Source organism: Heloderma suspectum, chromosome 3 (genome assembly GCF_057233095.1).
Source record: "Heloderma suspectum isolate Gila_16-S chromosome 3, 16-S_ref, whole genome shotgun sequence".
In the NCBI taxonomy this organism is placed as follows: domain Eukaryota; kingdom Metazoa; phylum Chordata; class Lepidosauria; order Squamata; family Helodermatidae; genus Heloderma; species Heloderma suspectum.
The window spans coordinates 308,875,997-308,901,916 of NC_139460.1; the positions used below are offsets into that span (position 1 = coordinate 308,875,997).

A 25,920-nucleotide genomic window follows, 5' to 3' on the forward strand; every position below is an offset into this window, starting at 1 on the left:
ATGGATATGAATTTGAGTACATTCCGGGAGAAAGTGGGGGACAGGAAGGCCTGGCGTGCTATGGTACATGGGGTCATGAGGAGTCGGACACGACTTAACGACTGAACAAGGTGCTGCTTTTAACTGTTAGGGTGCAATCCTATGCATGGCTGGCTGGGGAATGCTAACAATTGTAGGACCTTTTTACTTTCCGAATCTGCATAGGATTGCACCCTTATTCGAGTCCTTAAGGGCTTGGAACCTGGCTTTTCAAAAGGGTGTAAAGACACATCTTTTTAATTTAGCCTGGTAAATTAAGTCGTTCTAATGTTTTTTAAAAACTTTTTTTCTTGGTCTTCTTTTATTGCGTCGCTTTATTGTTTTAAATTATTGCAGACTGCCTTGACGCTTTTTTAGCAGGTAAGTCAGTAGGTATAGAAAATAAATAACTTGCCTACCTTCTGGCATTCCTGTTTTTATGTTGGGGATGACATGGGTTGGCTATGGTCATGCTATCCCTTCCTTGCCTTGGATATACACATGGAAAGGGCTATTCTGAACAGCACTGTAGGCATAATTTTTGTCCAATGCCATCTTAGCAGTTAATGGGAATGTATAAGGTTGCTGCATTTTGAATTAGCTCTCCTGTTGCTGAAAAACAGTAATTTGATCTGAAGCAACTACTTGGCGATTGTGTTTACTGCCATGCCATAAAAAGTTTCACCAGTTTATTTCTACATATCATGCCTCTTAAAGGGACAGGAAGCAGGTCAGTTGTTTCCTCCTTTTCTTTTTCTGGTGATTTGGCAACCCCCGTTAGAAAAGGTCATTTTTCTGGCAGCTTTTAAATGGATAAAAGATGTGCAATGAAAAGAGAAATCCATCATTTGTGAACCTTTTATTAAAAAAACACAACATATTTACCAAGTACAACCAGCAAGAAAAATAATTCATCTCAACAGTGTGGAATTGAATAAGAACAGAAATGCTGCAGTCTTCCTGGTTTTTCTCTCCTTGCGTGTCTCTGTTCTGAAAATGTTTTCTAAAACAAAACCTAAACAAACCCCCGCAAACAAACACTTGGCACTTTTGCAGGCTACATGATTTTGATGCTACATGAAAAGGGGGAAGTCATTTCTGGCAACTTCCAGGGGGCAGGCAAAAAAAAAATAAAAATCTTAACACTTTTCAGGGGGAAAGGTCTTAGTACTTAAGGGTGGGGTTGTTTCTTTTTCTGTTATCTGGCAGTGTTCCTGGGAGGGACAGAATGGGCTGAATCATGACCAACTTAAATCTCACTGATTTCAATGGGTCTACTCTGAAGTATGACAAAGTCTGGATCCAACCCAATGCTTCCAGAACAACACAGTCCCTCCAAGAAATCCAGTTTGGAGGCACCAGCACAGCCATAACTGTATTTTAAGTAAGAAAAGGAGAACAAAACCCCCAACCCTGCCCCCCTTGTATTTGGTAAGACCCCTCCTCCAAAAAGTGCTGGAATTTCACCCGCCCTATGAGTCAACTGCCCTACCCCCACAAAATCCTAAAAGATGTGGCGGTAAATATCTTGGTTCTGCTATAGTTAAGACACCGTAAAACACACATACACACAGACAATATTTGCTACATTTTACGAGCATTTTATGCCACAACACAAGCCCTTAAAATAGATACAGCACTAGGCAGCGGAGGCTGGTGGCTCTGATGTCAGTGGGGCAATAAATCCGTTCAGGGTCTCAGTCAGAACTCTAAAGGAACTATCCAAGTTCTGACTGAAACCCTGAGTGGATTCACCACCCCACTGATATCGCAGCCACCAGCGTCCACTGGCAACAGGGCATGAACACTGCCCTGCCTCCTATATCTCTGGCCCCGTTGGGGAGCTCTGATAAGAGGAGGTCTGCGATCTCAGAGAGTTTTACTTGCATTCAATCCAACGCAAGTACACCTCCCTTTCCGACCTTGCTGATTCAACACAGCAAGGTCCGAACTGTTAAGGCAAACACCTGCACAGCACTTTTGTGGGTCGTACTTGAGGGGACTAGCAAAATCAAATCAGGTCACAATGCTACGCACACTTACCTAGGAGTAAGGCCCATTGGACACAGTGCGACTTACTTCTAAGTAAGCCTGCACAGGATTGTGTTGTAGATTTAGCCATAAACCGAAGGAGTAAACTTTTCTGGTTTCCTCGTTGAGACTCTTTACATGTGATCCTGAAATGCTCTCAGGGAAGACGCAGTAGCAGTAATTGTAAAACAGAACAGCTATGTGCTCTGGGATGGATGTTAACAGGGTCACCCTGTCCCAACTGTACATGCAGAAAGGGTTTGCGTGTGGGGAGAGCACAGTAATATCACTTTGGCCTCCCAGTCGGGGGAGACCTGCTGCAAATACTGCAGACAGTTTAATACAATACAGGCGCCTAAGAACTCCCTGCCAAGTAAGTGTTCTCCACAGTCTAAAAATAGTCAAAGGGTGCTCAAGAGATTCTGTGCCATCTTTGCCATCAGCTTTCCAGACATCAGTGAAACATACTTAAATCTATGCGGAGGGTACAATACCAAACCTGAACAAGTGTTCTAGTGTGCAGATCTGTGGATCCAAGAGGTTCTACCTCCAGATATTATTTCAGTGTATCCAACTGCAACCTAGAAATTGGGTAAGAAAATTCAACACAATTGCTCCAGTATCTGCCCTGTTTCTCACTCCAAAGCATCCTCTAACTCAAATCCTTTATGCAATCAGCATCTTCCTGAGAATTGGAACTTGTCACAGCATGAAGGTTGCAATCCTTTTATGGAGAGCAGCTGTCCCATTTTGAAACAGCTGCATAGTGCACCAAAAAGTTTAACTTCCCGACATTACATCCCTTTAAAGCATCTATTAAAAGGTAGAGCAGCCTCCCCCAACCTGGTGCGCTCCAGATGTTTTGGGCTTCAACTCCCACCAGCCCCCACCAGCATGGCTAATAGCCAGGAATTCTGGGAGAAGTAGTCCAAAACATCTGGAGGGCACCAGGTTGGAGAAGGCTGAGGAAAAAGTCTCTGGCCATGAAATAAAAAGGTGGAAACACAACCTAGAATTTGCTTCAGAACAGCTGTGGGTTACCTGTGGCCCTCCAGATGATGAAAACTACTACTCTCATCATCTCTCACCATTGGCCAGGCTGGTGGGAATCGGAGTCCATCATCATCTAGAGGGCTACAGGTCCCCAACTCTGCTTTAGAGGAGTAAAGAGTGTATGGATCTGATCTTAGGCTGTATAGCAAAATCAAGCGCATCATCAACAACCTTGGATAGCTGCTAAGAACCCACAGGTGCTGACACTTTTGCTAGAGTGGGTACTGTAATTTTAAATTCTCCACAATCCCCCAGTGTGATGCTTCACTTGGGCATTGTGGGAAATCTAGCATGGCAGGCCTCTTTCATCTGGCTGCGCACTGCTCCCGCTCCCCAAACCTTCTGGTTTTGCCCTCCAGGGAGGGGGCAGCTGATGCAGACATCTCAGTGGCCATCTGGCAGCACTCTTCCAGGACCTCCTTTGAACCTGGAGCCGCCCTGCTACAATCTGAGAGGAAACTAATACTTAGGCTCATTTAAAAAACAGACTTAACCCATTAAAAAAAAAGTTAAGAAAACAGCATCGAGTTCCCAAGAACCACAGAGAACAGACAAATTGCCCACATAAACTCACAGTATTGTACACAACAAGGGCTGGGCAACTTGGCACCCTCCAGATATTTGGGCTTGTAACTTCCATAATCCCTCACCATTGGTTAAGCTGTCAAGGGGTGACAGGCGTTATAGGCCAAAACTTCTGGAAAGCCACAGGTTGCCCACCGCTATATAAGGTTGCCAGGTTATTACCTAGAGATGGCTTCTCTAAAAGTTCCAAGGCACTACAAAAGAAGGCCGTTTGGGGGTCCTGCCCAAAACATCTCTTTCTCTTACTGTAGCAGATGGACTTCTAGGCTTTCTTGACCCACAGCATGGGGAAGAGATTCAACGACTGCACCCTTTATGCCTTATAAGAGGGAATTTCCACCAGCTGATAGCCTGGCAACTAGAGATGCATTTCAGCTAGCTGGCACTGAAGGCCAAGCTCTTTCAGAAGGCTCTTTTGAACTGAATGGAAGTTGGGAAGACAGTGTCTTGTAAACTGCATCTTAAATCAGTCGGTCCTTACTTCAATCCGTGCTCGCACACTGCAAATTGTGCATAACTCTCATCAGTCAACATGAAGGTTGCCAAGTACTGATCCTGGAAGGGCTCCTGTACGTTTCAAGATGGGATTTTCACTCCAATGCAAATCTGAGAATGTACTGGAGCCCTCACAGGTAGTGTTGCCAAGCTATGAGAAGAAAAACAAAACAAGACAGCCTAACCATCCCTTTCATCAGGGAGGTAAGCGCTATCACCTGCTAATGGCCACACATCAAGCTGCTATTTAAAGGCAGAGCTGCAGGGGCTGGTTAAAAAGTTGGCAACTGTTAGAGCCTGAACACACAAATTATGCAGATGACAATGCCTTGTCCTGGCATTGAACTACAGTGATGGGAAAGCATCATTAGTTACATGTCCACATGGCAGGCTGCTAATACAGCAGGGCCAATCGGACGGGAAAGCATCATTAGTTATTTGTCCACATGGTAGGCTGCTAATACAGCAGGGCCAATCAACCGCATGGCAAACCTACTTGGTGCTTTGGGAATAACCCAAACTATTCCTGAGTATTCAACAGTGGTTGCATTTGAATTCTTCTTATTCTGACAATCTCCTTTTTTCCCCCTTCCCCTAAAAGATTTACTCGCCCTAAAAAGTTTTAGCAGCATCATAGGTTTGAAACACCTTCAACTTCACAGCTGCCAACTTTTTTTACTGGGCCTTGCTCTTGTGCCTTTAACAGCAGCCTACATTATCCTAGCAAGACTGAAAAAAGCACCATCTGTTCATTTCTGGAGCGCAGATTGCCGAGAATAGATTTCTGCTTTTTGTTAGCATATAATTAAAAAATAAATGAAGGTAGGGCTTCCCTTACACATGAGAGTAGCCCTATTTTAAAGGGAAATATTCAACAAATGGACAACAGCACGCAGCTTACGATGTCAGTCACTTTTCCATCCTCAGTGTAATCCGAACAATCGGATCAATATTATCAACTGCACACAATTAGATTATATTCTCTGTTCTCAGACTTCTCAATATAATGATTGGTAAGAGCACAGGTTTGGGACTATCACATGGTGGAGCCCTCCTGGGACTGTACCACTTCAGACAGCATGAAGGGGGCAATGTGTTCAAATGCTCACCGGCATGAAAACATGCACGTGCAAAACTTAGCATGTCAGGGGGAAGGGTTTAACCTATCAATATGTGATTTCCCCCACCTGCACTCTGAAGTGGTACAGTCCTGGGAGGGCTCTTCCATGTGACATTTCTGGATGTGTGGCTTAGCTTTCACATTTCTGCTGTGAAAGGTTTGTCATGCAGGCAACTTGGAGAAGGGCATCTACCTAGCCAAACCTTGCAAACTTCTATCACCAAAGACCACAGCCCCAGTCCAACCAATGTAATCTGCTATAACAGGAACACCCATGCAAGAGTGAAAACTGCCATGTGGTAATGCAGGCTTCTCCCTCTACATTCCTCTGTAGTTGCAGCGGGTTGCATGCAGTCTTCTGTGGCCAATGTGGTTCTCTGGACCAGGGCTAGTAGACACTGGCCCTTCCAAAATAACTTTCTCTAGAAAATAACTCAGCCACTTTGTTATGTGGCATTCCAACCATTAACGTCTGGTCGGTCTTACGGACTTTGATGGAGTTCCTTGGCAAAACCAAAACTCTCAACGCTGGCTAACCGGTCAGTAAGAAGTCTGCCCAGCTGCTCCAATTAAAACACTATACTCTGCTTTCTCTTTATGCAATTCAAACCCAAATCTCTAGATTTCTTTCACGATATTTTTAAAGGCTTTGGGGATTCTTGTGCTCCCCTTTTTTTAAGAGACCAGAAAAGCTCCAAAGAAACTCGCTTCTTTATCCATGTCCACCAATTCTTCATTGCTGATAGAGACAAAAATCCGATCATTGTGTTGTAACTGGAACACTCCGCCTTGGTATATGGAGTAAAGCCCATATCCTGCCTTTTTCGACCAACAGCTCGTTCTTGCGCTTTTCATGAGTAGGATGGGGTCTTGGTAATGGTCACTGAGCTTGGAAATGTACTGAACCATTTGCTTAGGGTTTCTGACGCTGTCAGATTCTGGATCTGCATCAGGTTCTATGCCCTCAGGTTCACGGAACCGAAAATAAGTTTGGGAGTAGATATAATAGAAGCCTGTTTGTGGTATGACAAGCTCCCCATTTCTCAACCCTACATTGTAGAGGAAAGAATGACCTCTTTTCGATTGCTCCCATGTGTTTATTTTGTAGCCCCAGGCGCTTCTGGTTGAGGAATCTGCAGCTGGGTTGGAAAAGAAGACATAAAATCTTTTAGAGATGTCAAACATGGGACAAATCCCACATCTTTTAAATACAATAAATCCATAAATTAAAAATGAGTATTTTGCAAGTTCTTGCCAGCTTTTATTTACCAATCCAGAATTTCCGACACACTGTAATGCCTATACACTGCACCCATAGATGCATGTTTCCCATTCATGTTGATGAAGGGAAGCGTTCTACACTATTATTGTTATATACAAGTAGGACCTTCAACAACATGTTGTAGTGTGGAATGCTCGAGTGCAGGGTGCCAACCAGCAGGGTCAGCCCTACCATTAGGTAGAGTGAGGCAGCCATCTCAGGCTGTAGGTGTTGGGGGGGGAGCAGTGAGGTATCCAAGGACAGAGCTGTGAGTGCTACGCAGCCTATGCCGCACACCCTATGCTAGCTTGTCCTCAGGTGTGGTGGAGGACACTGTCCCATTGGCAATGTTGAAGCAAGATTCAGAGACTCTGTGCCGTTCCTCCCCCAACTACAGTTTTCATCCCCTCCGCCCCAAACACTGCATGCTCTATCCTCCTTGGGTTGTTCTGTGGTTTTTCCCTCCTTAGCATTGATTATCTAAGGATTATGTCACTTTTGCAGAATTTGGGGTTCCTCCAAGTCTGTAGATACCTCCCTCTTGAACACAGATGATACTGTTTTGGCTACATAAGGATCAGCACTTGGAGAAGGAGTTTGCTATTAGTATACGGGATATTTGCATCCTGCATGTCTTACTCATAGAGCACTCAAGAGTAATTTACATAATAAAAAAATGCAATACAAATTAAAACACATTTAAAACAGTAACACTCTAAAATAGCTGTCAATTTAACACAGTGACTCAGTTCACACATTAACAGTGGCATATATTGGGTTAATTAACCCACAATTTGCTGCAGCACGTACTGCTTCTGCTTTGCATAATCAACCTCTGATTGACCCAATCGTAGGTTGATTCATGAAATGCAAACCTGGACACTACGACCACGCTCGCACAACATGCTGGGCTCACCATGGGTTATTTAACCTAAGATGAGCTGTGGTGTATGCTGGGTGGCTGCCATTATGGATACACAACCCCCAATGGGGTTGTTTTGTGTGAACCTGGACACTGGGTTATTCGAGGATTAAACAACCCTCACACAACCCATGTTTTGTAGTAGGGTTATACATACATGCAACATACAACTGTTATGGCCTGTTCACATGAATTAATTTGCATAATACCCAGCAAAAGTTGAAAACAACATTGGGTTGGGACCATACTTAGTCATACTTGGGAGCAGCCCCATTGAAATCAGTGGGTGAACTCTACATATGACTCAATTTGTATCCAACCAATTGTCACTAAGAAACAGAAGGATGAAGTTCCACAGACAGAAAAAAATAAGTATCTACTCCATTATATTTTCATGGGTTTCTAGGATATGAAAATCACCTGGACTAACAGTGGATAATTTCCGTGTTTAAAAAGTTTTTGCTGAGTGATACATTTTTGGGAAAACAAAAGCCAGCCGTCCTTGTAAACGGAAATACTACACAACAACCACAACCCAGCAGTTTTTCTTAATGAAAGGCTGATCCCCATTTTTTGGCCCTTTCCACGGTGCAATTTTCAGCAGGTCAGTGATGCTTGGGTGGAAAGGGTGATACCCATAAGCACTGGCCCAATTTGTCCTTACTGCAAACAAGCTACAAAGGAAATGAATCCATTCATCTTCTGTACATTATTCACTTTTACTAGAAAAATGTAGTGCAGGGAAGGGGAACTCTTCATTCCAAATTCAGCCTGCACAGATGCCACAACCAGCCTGCTAGCTTCTTTCCCAGGGCCACCCAAGCTCCATTCGAAAGAACTGCAGCCTTTCTCTAGCACCGAGGCAGGAAAACACTGCTCTTATCTCCAATCCGTGATCAGAGATAAGAGCATGGTCATTCAGCTCATTCCCCTTTTCAGTGCAGACAGGCATAGATTGCTTGCTCCACGCCTCTCTGCATGAAGAAAAGCCTGATGCTGTCTGGGGGTGGGGGATGGAAGGGGAGAGCCACCCCGGACATCATCTGGCCCTCATGGGGTGTTCCGGGAGGCCATCTGGCCCCCAGGGCCAGAACAGTTCTCCGTCTGTGATGCTTTACTTGGCGTGGTTGTCTTACTTTGTGAGGCTAAAGCACTCTTCCTGTTCCGGCTTGAAGTTACATGAGCTGCCACTCTGGGTACAACGTTTTCCGACGCATCTCTTTCTGTTGCAGTAGAACCTACAGCAACGCCACCTGGGTGCAAAGGAAGACATGCCAGCATTTAGTGTTTAACTAGGATGACAACTAAAGCACCGCCGTGGTGATGAGACAGGCTTTGTATGCAGAGGGTCCTCCCTGGTTCAGTTCCTGGCATCTCAGTTTTTAAAAAAGGATCAGTAGCAGGTAACGGGGAAAGGCCACTGCCAGAGACCCTAGAGAGCAGCTGGTAGTCAGAGAGGACAGTGCTCAAGGCAGAGAAGACCCATGACCTGATCTCATATGAGGCAGCTTCATACGCGAGATATAGAGCAAGTTGCCTTATGCCAGATCAAACTATTCATTACTTATTCATTTAAAGCATTTGTATTTTGCTCATCAGATCAAACGGGCTCCCAGAGCAGCTTCCATACAACAATCCCCACCTGCAGGTTTACTGCCTAAAAGACATGACACAAAAGGAAAAAGGGAAGAGAAGGGAGGAGGAAAACAATTCAAGTCAAGCGCCTTTTCTTAAAGGGGAAATAGCAGTGTGGAATAGAGATTTACCGCTTCCAGGGGCAACCCAGAAACACTTGTTTCTTAAATGGGGGCGGGTCAGCAGAGCTCACATAAAGAAGCTCAGCCAACCTGTCCCAATCCAGAAACAAGTGTTTATGCTCCTTTTAGTGCTTCCTCTAGGAAATGCTAAACCGTCGCTGTGTAAGCAGTGGGACCCGCTTGTACAACGGAATCAGCAGGGAGCCACCACTCACGGAAGGGTATCGGTAGGGCAGAAAAGAATTGGCCCACTGGATATAATGACAAGCTGAAATGGAAACAGTTTGGGGAGCGGAGGAGCCTGATGGAGCTGGTTTTTCACCAGAACCGACGGAGCAGCCCTGCTTCCCATCTCTGCTTCTGCTGCTTCAGCCTAATAGAAGGTGTCCATCTAGGCCAGCCATTTCAAACCTGGTGCCCTCCAAGTGTTTTGGACTACAACTCCCAGCATTCCTGACTGATGGGAGTCGAAGTCCAAAACATACCAGGTTGGAGAAGGTTGATGTAGCCACGTAGAGGCTGATCTGACTGCCAGCATCACTCCAAGGTCTCTGGCAGAGGCGTTTCCCATCACCTGCTACCTGATACTTTTTTAAACTGCAGATGCCAAGAATTGAATTCAGGTCCTTCTGCAGACAAAGCATGTAAAAGTCAAGAAGGGCCAGTTCTGCCACTGAGGACTCTCATCTTATGCTATCTCATGTGCATATGAATGTCTCTGGGAGCCAATCTACACATTCAGCTTTTTAATCATAAGACTGATAGCACAGTAGCATTGGAAGGGGCCTATAAGACCATGGAGTCCAACCCCCTGCTCAATGCAGGAATCCAAGTCAGAGCATCCCTGACAGATGGCTGTCCAGCATCTTCTTGAATGCCTCCAGTGTGGGAGAGCCCACCACCTCCCTAGGTCATTGGTTCCATTGTCGATTTGCTCTAACAGTCAGGAGGTTTTTCCTGATGTTCAGCCGGAATCTGGCTTCCTGTAACTTGAGCCCATTATTCCGTACCCTGCACTCTGGGATGATCGAGAAGAGATCCTGGCCTTCCTCTCTGTGGCCACCTTTCAAGTACTTGAAAAGTGCTATCCTATCTCCCCTCAGACTTCTCTTCTCAAGGCTAAACATGCCCAGTTCTTTCCGTCTCTCCTCATAGGGCCGATGCAATGAATATGAATTTGAGCACACTCCGGGAAAGAGCGGAGGACAGGAAGGTCTGGCATGCTATGATCCATGGGGTCACGAAGAGGGGTCACGAAGAGTTGGACACGACTTAACGACTGAACAACAACCTGCTCTTTTCCCTCTTACAAGGAACCCAAAGCGGCTTACATGGTCCTCCTTCTCCTCTCCATTTTATGCTCACAACCACCCTGCGAGGTAGGTTAGGCTGAGAGTCAGTGACTGGTGCAAAGTCACCCAGTGAACTTCATGGCCAAGTGGGGACTAGGAGCGGATCACCCAAGTCCCACTCCAACACTCTAACCGCTACACCACAACTGGCTCTTTCACAGATACATCTTAATTACTCTCTCGCACATCAACACAGGCATTCACTCATCATCACACTCCTCTCAGAGCATTTCCCCCCCCCCCAGAAGGTGAGTGTATGCGTGTCTCCGTCAATACCTCGTGCTGAGGAGTTTGCTTCTTGTACACGGTTCCTGTCCACCATCTGCAATTGCAAATGTAATTGGTTAGCTTTCCCCGCTGAGAAATTAGAACTGTGGGGAACAAACGTATGTGGAATTTTGTTCTGTAGGCTACCTAGCAGTAACTCCTGTACAGCAAGGACGGTAGAGGTTCACCAGCGGATCAGTGTTTAAGGTGAACACATTTAAGTAGGACACTTTGCACCTGCTGGTTCTGGGATTCTGGCAACAAAGGCTGGATGAGGTGGGACATGGTTCTGATCCAGCACATCACTTCTTAAGCAAGACCACACATTTCGGATCAGTTAATGCAGATATGTTACACCTTAACTGGTAAGAGACTCCCGTTGAGATGTGTCTCTTTCAGTTGCTTCATAAATTTAAGAACACATCAGTGTGCCATGTGGATTACAGAAGTAGAACATGCAAGGCAGGGCCTTAGAAAGCCATGCTTAGCAAAGGAAGAGAGAAGCTTAAAGACATTTCTTCCTTTCAGAGTGCAGTTAGTTTTGCAAACCACAGTCCAACAGTCAGGGCTTATTCTTCTAGGTCTGCTACAAAACCATTTCAACAGGGGCCCTGCTCTTATGGAACATACACTGGAACGCACTCCCCCCCCCCTTTGGAGTTCTTAAAAAAACACACCCAGCATTCAGGAAGGTGGTCAAGACGCATCTTCTTGGCTTTTTAAAGTGTTATGGCTTTTTAAGGTTGCTTTTAATGGCACTCCTCCATGCTCCAGCCACCCTGCATTTCTGCTAGACAGGCAATTTCGCCTGTCTAGCAGCGGCACATTGGAGGGGGAGGGAAGGAGGCTGGGGCAGCCATAGTGCAGCCACCCCAGTCTCCTCCCCTCCCCTCCCCTGGGAATGCCACCTTTTCCCTTCTCTGCGCTCAGCTTTCAGAACGCAGAGGTAGCTGGCATAATTCTCCCCATGCCAGCTACAAGGGGGAAGGGACCATGTTTTCTTGGCTCTGAGGTCAGATGGCTCCGACCTCAGAGCCAGGAAACTGAACTATCCTACGCCCCCTCAGATGCTGGCTGGGATTGCCCTTGAGGTGCGTTAAAAGGTCTGAGTATTTCCCAATGTGGGTGACATGGGTACTGTTATCCAGGTTATTAACCATTACAGAAATAGGAGATAGTGGCTATTCCAGATTAATTAGTAGATAAGATCATCATTTTGCTCCATGAGTGGTCTCACACTTGGGGCCATTTCACACAATATGCAGAGCCAAAAGAAGGTTCTTTGCCTCATCAGTTGGCAACCCTGGAAAACATTTGTTTTCCTTCCATGGTTTAGATTTGTGGGTGTATACTTCAAACATCTTTAGGGCGCAATCCCATGCTTGTATAGGCAGAAAAGAGTCCTACTCTGTGAGCTGTAGGACGTTTTTCTGTCTAAACATGGATAGGATCGCACCCCGAAGTGCTCATGTAATCAAACAAAAAAAAAAAAACCCTACTGGTTTCATTTGATATGACCGTTCCTGAGATAAGTACCTTTTTAATCAACCTGGCGAGCTGCCACTTGACTTGCCAGCAGGGGTCACTGTCTTCATTGTAATTTGGATCCAGATCCTCTAGGAAAAAGTTCTCTCTGGTGAAGCACGCAAAGCTACTCTTGGAGTAAGTATTACGGAGCTGAGTGAGAAAGATTTTTTAAAAAAAGAAAAGAACTGTCAATTAAATTAATGCAACTCTAGGGGTGGAAAGGTATACAATGATTACAGATAAGTGAGCATCCGAACATGTTTTTATAGGTAGAAAAGCTCAATGTTACATTTAAAAATAACCCCATGGTAATTTTCTTAAAGAGGCCTACATGTTTGGTCTCGTTATTTTGATCCATCTCCTATCGTAGCCATTTTCCCGATTCCTTTGACCGGAGATGCCAAAGATGGAACCTGGGAGTTTCTGAAGTGCTCTTTAACACTAAGCCACGGTTCCTCCTCATATTACGAGGGGATTTCAGCATTAATTCTCAGGAAATTCATAATTACTCTCATAGTTCTGGAGAAATCCCCTTGCCTCCTGTCATTATGGTTCTCAGATATTTGATATACAGTGCAATCGCATACATCAGAAGCATGCTCCACTGAATTCACTGGAACTTACTTGAGATAAGTGTGTACAGTAAGCAAGGAAAGGTTCGTCCTGTGCAAGCACCGGGTCATTACTGACCCCTAGAGGGACGCAGCTTGCGCTGGCGTTTTCATGGCAGACTGTAGTGGGGTGGTTTGCCATTGCCTTCCCCAGTCGTGACTACCTTTCCCCCAGCAAGCTGGGTACTCATTTTACCGACCTCGGAAGGATGGAAGGCTGAGTCGACTTGAGCCGGCTACTCGAGGCCCAGCTTCTGCTGGGATCGAACTCCGGTCGTGGGAAGAGTTTCGGTTGCAATACTGCCACCTACCACTCTGCGCCACTCTAAGCAAACAAACTATTAAGTCCCGTTGAACCTAGTGGGGCTTACTTTTGGGTAAACATGCTTGAGATTGTGCTGTAAGTGTGCCTTTAGGCTACAGTCCTTTCCATACTTTCCCAGGGGTAAGGTAAGCTCCATTGCACTCAATAGAACTAACTTCTACACAGACATTCATAAGATTGTGCTGTTAACATGTTACCATTTTAATTGGATGTTTATTGTAAGTCAGTTTGGGGCAAAGATTTTTGAAGCAGCATCCAATACATTAAAAAATAAAGACATTAATATGTACCACCTCTTGTCATTTCTAGAAGTTTATTGCTTATTTTATTTATATCCTGCCTTTCTGCCAAAAAATGGCATTCAAGGTGGCACACAATAAAATCCAGATTAAAAACAAAACACAGCATAAAACAAATACATTAAATTAAAACACAACAAGAATGCAAATAAAAAATCTTTATTAAATTATTAAAGTATTTTGAGCTACCCATGGAGCAGGGAAAAATAGCAGGGGAGAAAAAACAGGGTATCCCAAGCTATACCCTTACAATAAACAGCAGATCAATTCACTTAACAATGAAGTGAGTATTGTATAATTGTGCAAAAACAGTCTGATCGAAAACAAAGAGTTGGAGAGAGCAATCCTATGGTCCCTGGCCGACCGTCCCAGACCATAGGATAGTTTCATTCCCGCCAATGAGGTCAGAGTCAGCGCTCTGAACTAGGAAGGGGGAATTGGAGATCCACCCTCCTCACAGCCGGTGAGGACAGAATCACGCAGGCTACCTCCCCAAGGTTGGAAAATCAACCTCAGAGAGGGCGAGCTGGCAGTGTGCCAGTGGGCAGGGAGGGGAGATCGGAGAGGACAGGATACGATTTATGCTGAGCCTCCCTCCTTCCCTCGCCCTCCGAAGAGCCCTTGCTAGACGGGGTGAAATCAGAGGACAAGGAGGCGAAGATTGCCTCCACCGCTCCTCCTGCCCTGCCGGCTTCAGCCCTGCAGGGCACAGGAATCTCAGAAGCCTCCAAGTTCAGGGACTTCCAAGCATTAAGGATTGGGCCCCAAGAAAATAAAAAATAAAATCTAAAAACAAGAATGACCTTTACCTCCTCCACGGTCTACCGTTCTTCACAAGGCTTTATCAGGCTGCTAACAAACTTTTCTCCGGGGCCTCAATCAAGCCCCCAGTTCCATGCAAGTAGTATAGCATCACAGCTAGTGGCTCTCGATGGAGAAAGTAGATCCTCCTGTGTACCAAAAGAATCCTCTAGCCAGTTCAATGGGGCCTGGATTAGCAAGCTACTGAGGACGAGGATGCATACCTGCCCTGCCTGCTGGAAGATCTCCCTTGCTCAAATCTCTTGTAGACACTATGCAATCTTCCAATGTGCTGCCAGTCTTTTGCCCATTTTGGCATTCATTTTAATCCTGAAGTCCAAGGAATGATCGTCAATAGTCCAGAAATACGATTTCATAAACCTCCAACCCCCAATTTTGATGGACTAATCGTGAATACATTATATTCACAATGATGCTCATGAAATCTTTTTGGAACAATTAGCTCTTCCTTCTCAGAGGCCCAACCATCTACTTCAATATGTAGGTTGTTAGTTCACCAAGGAGAGAGAGAGAGAGAGCGCGCGCGCGCACACACGCTATTGAGGACGAGGATGCATACCTGCCCTGTCTGCTGGAAGATCTCCTCCCTCCATAACTGGCAAAACCAGCATAAATTATGCAAAACAGCAGTGTAGAATAAATCATGCAAAATTAGAAAAATTACACAATTATTATTATTATTAAATTTTTTAATAGCCCATCTGACTGGTCACCCAGCCACTCTGGGCGATGTACAACATACAATAAAACAGTTTAAAACAATAAAATTCTACAGTAAAAACATTTTCTAAAATACCCTAACCCACCCCAAATGCCTGCCTGAACAACCACGTTTTTAATACACAACGGAAGCTCATTAAAGAGGGGGCATGGCGGAGTTCCCTAGGGAGGGAGTTCCACGGAGTGGGGGCCACCACAGAAAAGGCCGTCTCCACAAATTGGCTCAATCTGAATAATTTATGCAGGCCACTGAACACTGCTTTTCTTATTGCAGAATTTCGATTCCTTGAGGGTAAAATTTAAACAAAAATAAGCAAGGAGCATTAACAGCCCATAGTGTCCTATTTGAGGGCAGGAGCTTGGATTTGTTGACTCAACGGATCCCTTCAGGAATCTATGACAGATTCCAGTTCATGGCTCATTCCAGAAGTTGAGGATTTGGAACCCCCTTTCTTTTTCACAGAGGTGTACTTAATATTTTGCTAGGGACTGAAGAGAGGAAAGTAGCTTTCATGTTTGTAAGATGTTACAGATTAGCTGTGCAGCTCTGTGTTTCTCTTCCCCCGCTCCCAAAACACACGTACAAATGAACCGTAGGTCAAGAAATTAAAGCAAATGGTGGATTCGCAAAACAGACTCTTCTTCCTCAAGACAGAAGTCCTCAATATAAAATCTAGCAGTTACTTGGTTGTTTCCAGCTCTAAGGAGAATGCAGAGGTTTCAAACTGCAGACTTTGGGACTCTGATATTATTTTAGTTATTTTCTCTCTTCACCGCTAGTTTTGTTTCAAGACCTAGCCTCAAGAGCATTCTAGAGAACTTGAAAGTGTGTTCGTGACTTCATGACATTTTGGTTGGTCCTAATAAAGGTACTGTCCTATAATCACAAAGTTTTGGGAGAGTTAAAGCACAATCCTATGGCTGCTAGACAGCAGTTAGATGGCCATAGGATGTTGCAGTTTATGGGAACTGACCTCAGAGCCAGCACTCCAAGGTCAGTTCTCTGAAAACCAACTCCTTGTCCTCACCCCCGCTGCCCTGTAGGTGGCACATTTCGTCCCTGTCTCCGCATTTGGAAAAGCAGCGCAGAGTGGGGGGAAAGGGGGCGTTCCTAGGGACGGGATGGCAGAAGCGTCGTTACGATGCTTCCTATGTGCCATCCGGCCTCCCCACCACCCCCCTGCTCCAAGCCACCCTGGCTAGACAGCTGAAATTGGCCATCTAACTGGTAATGCAGGGTGGCTGGAGTGTGCAGAAGATCCCCTTCACGTTCCGCCTGCCTTGCACTGGATAGTCGGTCGCCTCAGACTTCGGAGGAGGCCGACTTTCCCCATTGAATGGTGCCCTTAAACAATTGCATAACTCTTCCAATGAACTCAATGGTAATTTAAAATTCTTGGCATTGATTAATTGTTTTCCTGCTTTAGTATCCAACTATGGATTGTATCCCACGTTACTCTTACTTAGAGCAGACCCACTGAAATGAAAGGGACTTAAGTTAGACTAACATTGGATACAGCTGTGTATTTTTTATGTATTTGATTTTTTACTCCTACAATTATAATCTTACTGTCCTCCCATGGCAACCTATCACTTGAAGAACACACTGTACTCTCCAGGATGCAAGTTACTGGAGCTCCAAGCTTGAGTAACTTGCACTGAGTGGACAGGGAAGTCTGGATGGGAATAAGGGAATGGGTGCAAATGGGTCTCCAGTTCCCTATACTCGCCCAACACACCGCTCCCGAGCCTGCTATCAATCCTTCTACACACTCTGCTCCTGAGAGGACAGGGTCATGACTTATGAGCACTTTAGGATGCAACTGAGAGAAAGGTTTTATGTAATGACATAAAGTATGATTGTAAATCATTCAAATTCTCCACTTGCAAACTCAAACAAACAACAAAGCCATTGTATTAGAAAAATAAATAATACTTTATTAACCAAAGTAGAGAGGGTGGGATCTACCTTCTTATTCAAACCAAATTATGTCTATTACCCAAACCAAAGACAATATTAACAGTACTATGGCCTTTCGTATTGGACCTTTAGGATACTGGATGATGGGAAGCCGATGTCGTCATGTCATTCTGGTGGCAGCAATCTCAATTCCACCTTCCATCCTGTCTTCATTTGGTGGCTGCCATCTACAAGAGCAATTTGATGGTACGTTGAGTGGAACCTTCTGCTGAACCCGCATTCACACCCGTCCTCTCCCTCCTTTCTCCCCCTTTTAATTCACCAAATGTAATGCCAAACTATCCACTCACAGATACTGTACCAAAGCAAACAATGTTCCAGCCACAGGCAGTCAAGCAAGGGTTCTTCCTCTCTTGTCCTGTTTCAGAATTTCTTGTGGACCTGTCGATTCACAGAAAGAAAAAAAGAAACAGTTTTCAAGCTGTTAACATTGCCCTCCAATCTTCTGCCATATATTTCCCTTGACCTGTCCAGCTTCACACATCTTCCCTGTATTGCATCTCCATATATACATACCCATGCACGCATCCATCAGTGGAAAACACCATCACCGCCTCCGCCTTTCAGCATCCACAGAATTCAGACGTGCTTTGCATTCGTTCATAGTGAAACTCTGTGGCAATTCACCACTCCCTTTCTCCTTCTGTCTCCGTCTTTCCATCTCTCCTACTTTCTTTTAATTGCACAAGGTACTTGCATGCAATGCCAAGCCTGCTGCTTTATGAGTCGTCCAAAAACAGCTCAGGTTAACAGTGGGCATCAAAGTTAACAGAATGATGCGTTCTAGAGGGTAGGAATTGGTCCCCCAGTGTTCACAACCCGTAATGCATTGTTTGCACATGGCCTATGCGGCTCCATTTCACACCCACACACAATGCTACATGCCTATTCTCCTAGATAAATGCAAAATCTAGGAACACAGGAAGCTGCCTTATGCTGAATCAGACCAGGTCCATCTAGCCCAGTACTGTCGACATTGACTGGCAGCAGCTCTCCAGGGATTCAGGCAGGTGCGTTTCCAGCCCTACCTGGAGATACCAGGGATTGAATATGGGACCTTCTACATGCAAAGCAGGTGCTCTACCACTGAGCCACATCCCCTCCCCTAATCTCTACACATGAATGAGATTCCCCGCTGTACATGGCAAGAAGAGAAAGCAAAAGACACTGATATGAAGGGTGCCATGCAAGCTTTTGAGCCACAAGACAGCCTGGCCCAGATGTTATACAGAAGCACCTAGAAATCATAGGGCAGCCAAAGAAATTGTCAAAAGGTTGAAACTCCAATTCCAGTCAAGCTTAACAAAGTTTGAGGGTAGTTCCCAGGTCTCCTAGCACATCAGAAGACATTATGCAGCTATTTTTCCTTCCCTCTTTAACAGTTTTTCTGCCGTAAGAAAAGAGACTGAAGAAGTAATGGAAAAGTGGTGGAAAAACACAGGAGGGTTACAAGTGGAAGATATCTGGACACTGCCCCCCACCCCCAATGGTTCTACGTTTGAGGCAGGGTGACTGTGCAATAAAACTCTCATCTGGAAGCAGTGGAGGCTGGTGGCTCCGATGTCAGTGAGGCGGGGAATCCGCTCGGGGTTTCAGTCAGAACTCTAAAAGAGCTTTGCACCTTGGATAACTCCTGACTGAAACGGGGAGCAGATTAACCACCCCACTGACATCGGAGCCACCAGTTGGAGCCACCAGCCACCACTGCCTGGAAGCACCCTAGATCTATCTATCTTTGCTCTGAAACTAAGCCAGACGCAGCACAGAAACTCATTTGCTCCCTAACCAGACTAGTTATGACTCAACATTACCACAGGGCAGAGTGGGTGGGGGAAGTTCTGCTGCCTGTAGGCGATTTCTCACAAGATATGAGCCAGCAGGGCTGGAAAAAAAGTACAGGGCTGTGAAATGGGACTCCAGCACAGCATTAGTTCTGGTCTGCAAAAACACTCTAGGCCTCCATTAGCTCGCCCCTCCTGATCCTGTAAAGCAGGGGTGGGCAACTTGTAGGCCAAAACATCTGGAGGGCCACAACTCCCATGATCCCTCTCCATTGGCTATGCTGGCTAGGGTTGATGGGAATTGTAAGCCAAAACATCTGGAGGCCCACAAGTTGCCCTCAAAGCCAATCCTTCGCTGTGGCATCTCTAAATCCATGATCTTAAGTGAAAAGAATCCCTAAGGATGAGAGAAGGAAAAAAAAGACAAAGGAGAGAAAGAGGACACCTCCACTGAGAAGCCCATGCCTTGCATTCTACTTCTGCTCCAGCAAGTAAACAATTTCCCAAGCTCCAAATCTTGCAAAAGACACCAAAAAGTCCCACAGGGCAGAATTCTTTGCTGGTCATGATGCCTCTCCAAAACCCTCAGATTGGCTGGAAATATCATGAGATCAAGATTCAATTATGGTATGTTTGCAACATCAGATGTGTCGGCTCATTGATCTGGGCAAGTAAGCAGGTTATACCAACGAGCAGGAAGAGGACCAGCAGCTGGAGACAATGGCAGCTAGACTCATTGGGGTGGGGAAGGCACTGAGGGCGTCTTGGCCAAGGACCCTCCAAATCCCAGAGCCAGCCTTGCTAGCTTGCCTAACTCAGACTTTTGTTTCTGCTTGTCCTGCTCGATCTGCAAACACTCCCCTTCTCTCAGCTGCCAGAATTCTTATTCAGACTTGTCTGTTTGCCTGCCTCTTTGCTGCTAGCTTTTTAAATCCAATCTCTTCTTGCCTTCAACCAGAAGCCACCCAGAAGCCAAAATGCAAGATGATCTGCGATTCTCTCAGATTCAGTAAATGCCACATAAGCCACAGATAGGCCCCAATGTGTATGCTACAAGAGGAACAATGGAAGCGGTTCACTAGTAACTTTTTAGCTTGGTCACTGCCTCTAGTAAAATTAGCCCTCATCAAGATCACATCACACACACACAATTTTAAAGTAAGGGCTAGACCGCCAACAATCTGCAGCAACTAATATCTGTACCTGTGTGCGTTGCACAAAGAAAGCCCTGCTATTTCTGACCAGCCTAGCATGTGGACCAGGGGCTTGCTCTCATGTACACAAACAGGCATGAAATGTTTGCCTACAAGTACAGTGCACCCAAGCTCCCCTTCACTGTAATGGTTTTGCTAAGATCTCTGCAATGTGACTGCAGGGAGGAAGTTGCTATGTGGTCAGAAATGGAGAGGGCAGTATGTGTTTTTTGTTGTTTCCCATCCTGTTTTCCCATCCTGCAGGAAACCCCCATTGAAAAACAGGCTCTCTGTATCTCCCTTAAAAGCCCCAGACCTTGAGGATGTGACCCACAGGGATGGAAGCAGCGCTTGATCAACCACAGGATAAGGCTAAATTCATTGGCTGCCGGGGTGGGCAGTGGGAGAGAAAAGAATGTAAGCGGAGCAGGCTGAAAGATGATTAAATTAGGTGGATTTGCAGCCCCCCTCTGGAACAAAATCCTCCACAATCAACACTAAAAGGTTTGGTACAATCTCCCCCAACTTGGCAGCATCCAAATGTGTGGGACTACAACTCCCATTATCCCCAGACAGCCCAGCAATGCTGGCGGAGGTGATATGCATTGTAATCCCCCCCCCCAAAAAAAATCCTGTAGCATTTCTAGATCAAAAGCTATGCTGTCTCACCGCCAATGCTAGGTATTTTTCAGGGTTATTTTCTGCCCACAGAGATGAGTCTTGCAATTAGTCATAAGGCTCTGTGTGGGAGCTGTGCTCTTGCGATAACCAGGGCTTTATATTTAGGTGATGTGGTCTTGTTGCACGAACCAACTGGAGATGCTGTTTCAGATCATTCAAAGAAAGGCACCTAGCAGAAGAAGCCTCAGCCATTACCAATTTTCTATCTGCTTGATTTTGGAGATACTTAAAAAAAATAATTATCCTAACGTTTTTCATTACACACAAAGATATGTTAACAACCCAATAACTATGCCCCTCTCCACAATTAAAAACTAGATAGCTAACAGAAGAAAACAGAATGGGGGAGATGAAGTAAGCCAGAAATAGCAGGTTTAAGAACTGTGACCAAATACAGTATAGCGTACAGCTCACATCCCTTCTATTCAAGGCCATCCGCTCCTTAACTGCCAAGTCCTCTTGTTCATTACTTCATTAACCAAGGATTTTACTCCAAAACCAGAATTAAGGAAGGAAATTCTTGAACCTAACTTTTTACCAAGAATAACATTTGTAGGCAGAGCCTTTTAAACACACAAACACACAATGGAATAAAACAAACCCAACAGATTCTACAGCAACATAACCAAAACCCCGTGATCTGACAAAGGATGCAATCCTAGGTGCACTTACTCAGGGGTAAAACCCACTGAATTCAGAGGGCTTGACTTCTCAGTCATCATACCTAGGATTGGGCTGCCTACAACATGCAAATTAAGAACACTTGTCTCATTTTCATAACTCAGGGTTCCAAAAGGCATGATGCCTTCTGGATGTTTTAGACCACAATTCCCAGGATTCCTGACCATTGGCCATGCTGGGTGGGAATTATGGGAGCTGCATCCCAACACATCAGAAGAAGGCTGATCTATGCCCTCACAGCTGGAAGTGCAACTCAGACTCTTCTAGCTTCTGAAGATATGTATGAACCAGAACATTGTCTGGGAAAGTGTTGCTGGACATACAAAATATTTCTTCCTCCCATGGGGGTGGGAGTGGTTTCCTTAAGAAACATTGAGTTTACTTCATTGCACTCACAGGCGCTCATGAAGGTTCCAGGAAACCGTATAGCAGGAAATAACCCTGGGAGGTCTAGACAAGATCCAGACATAGCTGGTTCCTCTACTGGAATGTAGCCAGATTCAATCTCTGTTAAAAACAGGAAAAAATGAGCTACAATATATGTCTGAGCAAACAGGTGGACAAGTAAACCATTGATCAGGTGATTATCCCTAGCAAGTATGAGAGAATACACACACACGCACACACACACGCATATACATATTTCAGGGACACCTCTCTCTCTCTCTTTGTGGAATGGAACTAATAAGTAGTGGCAGTGAAACTGAAGGTTCCCCGTCAACCTCAGTGGAAGAGAGTTGAATTCTATTGAAATAGATGAGTGGTTCTGTCAGCATATCATGCATAGTTCTTTTGGGTTGCTAAAATTAATTAGTTCAGCCTTCCCCAACCTGGTGCCTTCCAGATGTGTTAGATGACAACTCCGAGCAGCCACAGCCAGCCACACTGATGGAAGTATGCTGGGAGTTGTAATCCAAAATATCTGATGAGCAGCAGTTGGGGAAGGCGGAATTAGCGTGTCAACAGTTTTCAGCACTTTTGCTTTTTTCTTACATTTAAACAATGTAAGGAAAATATGTGCTATTGTCTTTACATTTTACAAGTATTCCAATTAAAAAAGTAACATTTAAATCACACAGGGTGTACTTTTAATTTGTTCCCTCAAATATTTCAGGTCAAATACCTGTATAGTGTACTGGAACAAAAAATTCACGTGGGGTACTTTTTTTTATCCCATGTTGCCTTCATAACAACCTTGTCAGGTTAGGGTGCGATTTGCCGAAGGCTTCCCAGTTGGTTGAGTAGGTATTTGAAATCAGGTCTCCCTAGTCTAAGTCCAACACACCATGTGAAACCATCACATTGCCTCCAAAACACTTCTGAGAGCCGATGAAAAGATGCAAAAGGACAGGAAGCACAGCTGCTTTGTGCTTCCTGTTCTTCGCTCTTCTCTGCTTCGTCTGAAACAGTTCTCATGCAGCTCCCTCAGGGGAGATAGGCAAGACTGATTCTGAACAAGAGGGAAGAGCACAAGGAACCAGAAAGTGAGCATCAATCAGCATTACATCCCAAATAGCCTTAGGCTAGAGTTAGTGGAGGCTGGTGGCTCTGATTTCGGTGGGGCAGTAAATCCATTCCGAGTTTCAGCCAGAACTCTTAAGAGAGCTATCCCAGGTGCTGAACCTTATCCCCAACCTAGGTTGAGCACACTGGATAGCTCCTTTAGAGTTCTGGCTGGTTCTGACTGAAACCCGGAATGGATTCACAGCCCCACCGAAATCCAAACTACCATTGGTGAGAGTATAACCTAAACATTTCTGTATCAGACAGCCCAGGGACGGGCAACTTCTGGCCCTCCAGATGTTTTGGCCTACACATTGCCCACCCCTGCAATATTCCAAAGGAGAGATTCACCCCAATCCACACAAGTGGAAGGAAAGCAAAATGCAAGTGGAGGTGTCCCCGTGTTCTTCTTTGAGCCACAGGAGTCGCTCTACTTTCTTCTTTGTCACTCCATGAAATAGGGTACACAAAAAGCACAGCACTGGAACCACAAAATTGGAAAGAACCTCAAATATCATCTAGTCCAGCCTTCCCCAACTTGGTGCTCTCCAGATGGACCACAACTACCATCATCTCTGCCCACTGTTCATGCTGGCTGGGGCTGATGGTAGTTGTACTCAACAACATCTGGAGGATACCAGGTTGGGAAAGGATGATTAAGTCCAATTCCCTGCTCATGCGAGAAATCCAGGAATTTACTCCTAAAGCTGTGTGTTTCGAAGTGCATGTAACACGGTTAGTTTCTGTGAGCAGCAATAGAGTCCATTCTTTGCTCAAGTGTAGCTGGACACACTCAAGTCGCACTTATATGAAGAGCCAGTAGCTCTTTCGTTATCCATCCAGAAAGAGAATGTAGGTATTAGAGGAGTCCTACTGCTGTCACAATTACCTGGTTTGGAAAATGAATCTGTTCCACGTTTGTAATGTTCAGATGCTCACTAAGAGAGTTCATAATTATCAGAGTCAATTCCAAAGTGAGGCGGGGGGGGTTGTTTATCACTAGTTAGTACAGGAAAGAGGTTCTCTTGCAAACTAAACAGAACTCTTATCTCTTTCAGAAAGATAAAACCAATATGGAAGGAGAAGTCATGCAATGTTTGGCTTCTGTTTTTCAAACATTTTTTATTTTTCCCGGCCCCAAATTTACCACCTTTTAAAAAACCACCTTTACCAATGACAACTTAAAAAAAAGGAGGAACTAAAGGATGGAAAACACAAGTAGGAAGGCTGTTTGCTTTCTGTCTGAAATTGCCACGAAGTTTAGTCACTGTATAAAAAGAAAGCACCGTACGTTTGAGGAAGACCAAGAGACTAAAGTCACTGCCCGCAGGCTTACAGTCTAAAAGGACACGACACACCGAGGAGGGGAGGGGATTATTTCAATTCCCCTTTCCACGTCCCTCAGTATCGCCTGCTCGATGGCTCGGTTACCATTTAAGCCTCTCGCTCTTACTAACCGTGTCAAACCATTTACTCACCAAATGCTAGAAAATACGTCTACAGGAGTTGCAAGTTGGCAGGGAAAGGAAATGCTGCAGTGAAAAAACAGACCGAGGGTTTGTTTTTTAGATCCTCTAGTTAATGCATTTTTACTCGAGGGGTCTCGATGAGTTCAGTAGAACTTACTCCCAGCCAGCGAAGCGTATAGCGCTCAGGCCACGCAGCACCATCCCCGTGTGGGTTTTCCTCCAAAGTTAGGACCCACAGGATTGCAGCCCGACCCTATGGCGTTTCCTCGTAAGTTCCCGCCGAGGTCAATGGAACGTAGTGGTATGTAAGCGCATATGGGCTTGCACGCATGTGTTGCGGCCCCCTCCCCAACCAGGTGCCTGCAGGCGTGCATTACGCGTTACATGACAACTCCCATGGAATTACGGGAGCTGCAGTCGAACATGGGAATTACGGGCATCGTAGTACAACGTGGGACTTGTGGGCATTGTAGGAGGGCACCACTTTGGGGAAAGCTGTTCTGTGCAATTCCTCATAAATAAGCGTGTGCAGGATTTGCCATCTTGGACCTCATCCCATACGCGCTTACTCGGAAGTAAGTCCCGCTGAGATCCATGGCATTTACTCCAACGCAAAAAGGCCTAATCTTTACCAGACCTTCGTTTCTTGCAAATGGAACCTTCCAAACTTCCGCCTTGTGTCTTTGTCTGCAGTGGAAGCAAACTGGTTACCCAGGCAGACCTTTTTTTAATAAAAACCAACCAACCCTCCACGGGTGCATTTTCCGTTGTTATGATTCACGCCCTTCCTGGAAGCCTGATCGTAAATATCTCCTCGCTGGAACATGCTTCAAAGTAAGCCTGCGGAGGACCCTGCAGAGCAACCCCCGAATTAAGGCGCCGCGCCTCGCTCGGCCCGATGGCAGAACTTCGCGGAGAGCTTCGAACAAAGGAGCGGAAAGAGGGGCCGGCGGGGCGGCCCGCCTCTGCGTTCCAGGCTCCGCGCTGGCGCAGCGAGCGAACTGCAGGCGCGCCGCCATTCGCAATGCCGCGCGAGCGACCAAACCGAGCAGGGTTTTTGGCCCCATTGAATGCAATGGAACTTACTTGCGAGGAGACGTGGCTCGGCGCTTGCGCTGCGAGAAAGCGCCGGGGAATCCTCTTTGGCAAGCAGGAAGGAGTTGGAACAGGCATCTCCCCGCAACCCCCAGCCGCGGTCCAGTAAAGTATTAATTCGGCACTAACCTGTTGCATCTCGTTGGTGAAATAAATGAAAGTAATCGCCACGCAGATGGACTGCAGCAGCACAGCGAAGATGACCACCAGCCCGCAGGTCTGCCCGGTGCTGGGACCGCTGGACATCAGCATCGTGCTCGCTTGCGGACCCTCCCCAAAAGCATACGCATCCGGGCCTGTAGACCCACAAGTGTGTGTGTGTGTGTGCGCGCGTACACGCGCCCGCGCGTGCGTGCGTCTATGGGGCGTGT

At 45.7% G+C, this 25,920-nt stretch overlaps 1 protein-coding gene and 1 long non-coding RNA gene across 2 annotated transcripts; both read right to left on the reverse strand.

Moving 5' to 3' along the window:
* Window positions 1-859: 859 nt before the first annotated feature.
* TNFSF10 (TNF superfamily member 10) lies at window positions 860-25,920 on the reverse strand. The gene is made up of 5 exons (XM_084847496.1): window positions 25,679-25,920; window positions 12,398-12,538; window positions 10,871-10,916; window positions 8,622-8,738; window positions 860-6,441 (listed from the first exon to the last, which is right to left on the reverse strand). Exons 1-5 carry the CDS (start codon window positions 25,799-25,801, stop codon window positions 5,978-5,980), a joined length of 891 nt encoding a protein of 296 aa, XP_084703622.1. The 5' UTR covers window positions 25,802-25,920; the 3' UTR covers window positions 860-5,977.
* LOC146351553 (uncharacterized) lies at window positions 17,078-24,700 on the reverse strand. Its single transcript, XR_014789625.1, has 4 exons — window positions 24,612-24,700; window positions 24,464-24,517; window positions 17,437-17,527; window positions 17,078-17,313 (listed from the first exon to the last, which is right to left on the reverse strand). It is a non-coding gene; the product is annotated as an uncharacterized LOC146351553 (long non-coding RNA).

Excerpts from the sequence above, each read along its gene's own strand:
- TNFSF10 (XM_084847496.1), bottom strand. The coding sequence starts at position 25,801 with ATGCTGATGTCCAGCGGTCCCAGCACCGGGCAGACCTGCGGGCTGGTG. Across the intron at positions 10,917-12,397 it reads TCGCCAGGTTGATTAAAAAG|ATGGTGGACAGGAACCGTGT; the intron begins GTACTTATCTCA and ends TTGCAATTGCAG. Across the intron at positions 6,442-8,621 it reads GAGTGCTTTAGCCTCACAAA|CTGCAGATTCCTCAACCAGA; the intron begins GTAAGACAACCA and ends TTTCCAACCCAG.